The sequence below is a fragment of the Suricata suricatta genome, chromosome 13, assembly GCF_006229205.1.
Source record: "Suricata suricatta isolate VVHF042 chromosome 13, meerkat_22Aug2017_6uvM2_HiC, whole genome shotgun sequence".
Taxonomy (NCBI): Eukaryota; Metazoa; Chordata; class Mammalia; order Carnivora; family Herpestidae; genus Suricata; species Suricata suricatta.
Window position 1 is genome coordinate 763646 of NC_043712.1, and position 3067 is coordinate 766712.

The 3067-nt window shown below is 66.8% G+C and overlaps 1 protein-coding gene across 1 annotated transcript in view; it reads left to right on the plus strand.

The window, feature by feature from the left end:
• Positions 1 to 3067, plus strand: part of SAPCD2 (suppressor APC domain containing 2) — a 10286-nt gene that overhangs the window by 4330 nt on the left and 2889 nt on the right. The window contains exons 3-5 of the mRNA XM_029920989.1: positions 44 to 168; positions 1972 to 2100; positions 2477 to 2592. Of these exons, the coding sequence (XP_029776849.1) occupies positions 44 to 168; positions 1972 to 2100; positions 2477 to 2592 (370 nt within the window). The remainder of the gene's footprint in view (positions 1 to 43; positions 169 to 1971; positions 2101 to 2476; positions 2593 to 3067) is intronic.

A 3067-nucleotide genomic window follows, 5' to 3' on the forward strand; every position in this document is an offset into this window, starting at 1 on the left:
CGACGCTGGTGAGTGCGGGGCGGCCTTCAGCCCCGCCTCGTAGCTTCCCCCTGCCGACCCCCGAGACCCGCGCCTCAGGCCAGAGCCAGAGAGGTGCTGCGGGCTGCTTCCCCTACCGCGGGGGCGCTGGGGGCGGGGGCGAGCGGCTCCTCCTGCGCCCGGGAGCCGGTAAGCTCCTAGAGGGAAAGAGGCCTCCTGGTTTCCGGGTGTGCTCCGGAGCCTGGAGGCGGGCCACCCCTCCCCCGCCACAGCGGGAGGCTACGGGGCCGAGGGGCTGGTGGGTGACTCCGCAACCTCCACCAGGAAGCCACTACACAGGCCTGAGCTGAGGCCCCACACCTGGGGACACTTAGGCTCCCAGTCGCATCTGTGATAACTGCCCAGGCAGTTTTCTTCTAGTGCAGCGGCTGGAGGGGCCCTCCCTGCCCTTTCGGCTCCTCAGTCTGGCAGCCCCGCTAAGAGGGCTGGACCTGCTGCCTCCACCAGAGGCCAGGGCAGGTCGGAGGTGGCCCAGGAGGAGCCTGGTGCCAGGAAGAGCAAAGTGGTGGGTGGGTCTCCAGCCCAGTCTTCAAGGCCTTCAGGGGTGACACCAGGGAGAGACCCAGGAGGGCCTGCGGGCTCCTTGCCTGGCTTCCCGTTCAGTTGGCAGTGAGGCGAGATGACTGAATGGCTCCCCTGTGGGGGGCCCCGTGTCTCCCCCAGAAATAGCACCTCCGTTAGGGCTGGAGGCGGGGTCCAGACCCCTCAGCCCATTCTGCCTGCCCCTGTGCACCACCTGGTGCAGGCATCCCAGCCCTGCTCCCAGGGCTGCGGCCAGCCCTTTCTGTGCCTTCACCACTCTGCCAGCTTCATTGGACCTCCTCCCCAGATTTGCCCATGTCCCCCAGCCTGGTGCTTGGAGCCACAGTGGCTCCTGGCCTCCCTCGTGCCGCCGTCCAGCAGCCCTCCCCAGGCTGGGCTTCCCCCCTGCTCCTCACTGCCAAGCACTCCGTCCCTGTGGTGTGGGCAGGCAGGGGGCACTTCTGAGCACAGGGCCAGTGCCATCCCTGTGGCTGCCCGTAGTTGAAAATCACCCATGGAGTGGGGTTGGGAGGCCTCAGATCTGCCGTCCTGCTCTGCCCCGGGCGCCTGACCACCAAGGGGCAGTGTTAGGGTCAGGCAGGCTCCCACTGTCACCTCTTCCAGGCAGAGACCCAGACAAGAGGCATGGCACGTTCTGGAGCTCCAAGGCCCCCTGCTTTCCAGGAAGAGAAAGCCCCCATACTCACAGAGCCCCCCACTCCAGAGATCCAGGGGCCCCTTCCCTATCCCCTGGGGGAGCCTGCCCCGGCCTCATGGGCACAGGCTGCTGGCTCAGGCCCGGACGGGGACTGGGCTGCTTCCCCTGCTGGCCGCCCTGAACATCCGGCGCGCTGCCATCCGGGAATCCTGGGCTGCCCCCGCACTCACCCAGCGGTGCTGGGCTTGTTCTGTGCCCCCCAGCCTCCCTCTGCTGCATCTTCTGTGCCAGCCATGCTGCATGGGCAGGTCGGGACGCGAACTCTGGGCTGGCTTGGAGCCTGTCTGCCAGGGCCGGTTGGAGGCCTGTAGAGACCTGGTGCCAGCCCTGTGGACATGTCCCTTCCTTGCACTGCCGCCCCCAGGGCCAGGGGCAGAGCCTATGAGGCAGAGCCTGGTGCGGGGGAGGAGGGCTCAGGAGGGGGGCTGACCTCCTCCACACCCGCACCCACTCCTCCCTTCTTGGGATGCCCTGCCCACGCTCCCCATGCCCCAGGGAAGTCAGTTGGCCCCGCCAGCTTTTCACTCCCGAGCACACTGCGCTGCGGGGGGAGCCCCTAAGTTACCTGCCAAGTGTAGTGTTTGCACACAGGTGTGGGCCCATCTTTGTGTTTTATCCTTCCCGGGAAAAGTCAGGTGTGGGTGACCCATGCCCTCACATTTCACCTGCTCCTACTCCTGTCACCCCTGAAGGCAGCGGCAGACCAGGAGGGAGAAGCAGGGACGACCAGAGGCCTGCTCACCCTCCCTGCACTCAGCAGCCCACGAGCCCTGCAGGGTACTCGACGTACCCGGGGCACCGGGAGTGCCGAGAAGAGCCGGGTAAAGCCCCTGCCCCAGGGCGCTCGTGCTGGGGCACCTGTGTGTGAGCACATGCATTTGTGTTGCGTGTACAGACATTCAGCGTCGGCAGCCACACAGCCCTCCCCAAGGGAGGGGTGAGGGGAGCTGGTGGGGATCGAGTGGGGAACCAACCCCCCCGCCAGGCACAGAGGCAAGGTGTGTGCCGCGCTAGGCCGTTGCCCATCCCGCAGGATGGGTTGAGATGGAGAGGGTCCATGCAGAGGCTCTGAGTGGCCCATGATCCCAGAGACACATAAGCCTGGACCCCCAGCTTTGCACCACCAGGCTTTGGGTGGGGGGCACTGAGCTGGACTAGGCAGGCCTGGAAGTGAGCCAGGACCTTGCCCCTCTGCAGCAGGTGCCGTAGCCTGCAGGGCCCGGGAGCTAGGCCTGGGCGATGCCCATCGGGTGCCCCGTGCCCGAGGAGAACATCGGAGGCACACCATCACCAACGGCGTGGACTGTGACCTGGTGAGTGAGGGCTCTGGTAGATCCCCCACCTTGCCTGGGATAGGACTTGGCCCCCACCCTTGATCGGCTGGACCACCCCTCTGCCTGGGAGGTGGCAGTCAAGGCTGGGTTCTTGGGGACCTGTGGCTGGAATGTCGTTAATTTTGAACATCTGTCCCCACGGCTGGGCTTGAATGCACTTGAGAGGTGGTTCTAGACCAGACGAAGACACCCTTTGGGGAGAAGGCAGCCTCGGCACACGATGCAGTGGGCACGGTCCTCCCCCGAGCTGCCCGGGCCAGCCTGCTTCTCGAGGCTCCCCTTTGCCATAACTCAGCTGGGTCGCCCGCTGCGTGCTGCCACTGCGCTGAAGGACGCCTCCGAGCCCGGAGGAGCCGGGTGGAGGGGCCAAGAGAGGGCAGCCCCGCCCCCGCCCGCAGGAGACACGGCGGGGCTTCCCACTCCGGCGGCTGGCCTGCGGGGGCACGCGGGTGGG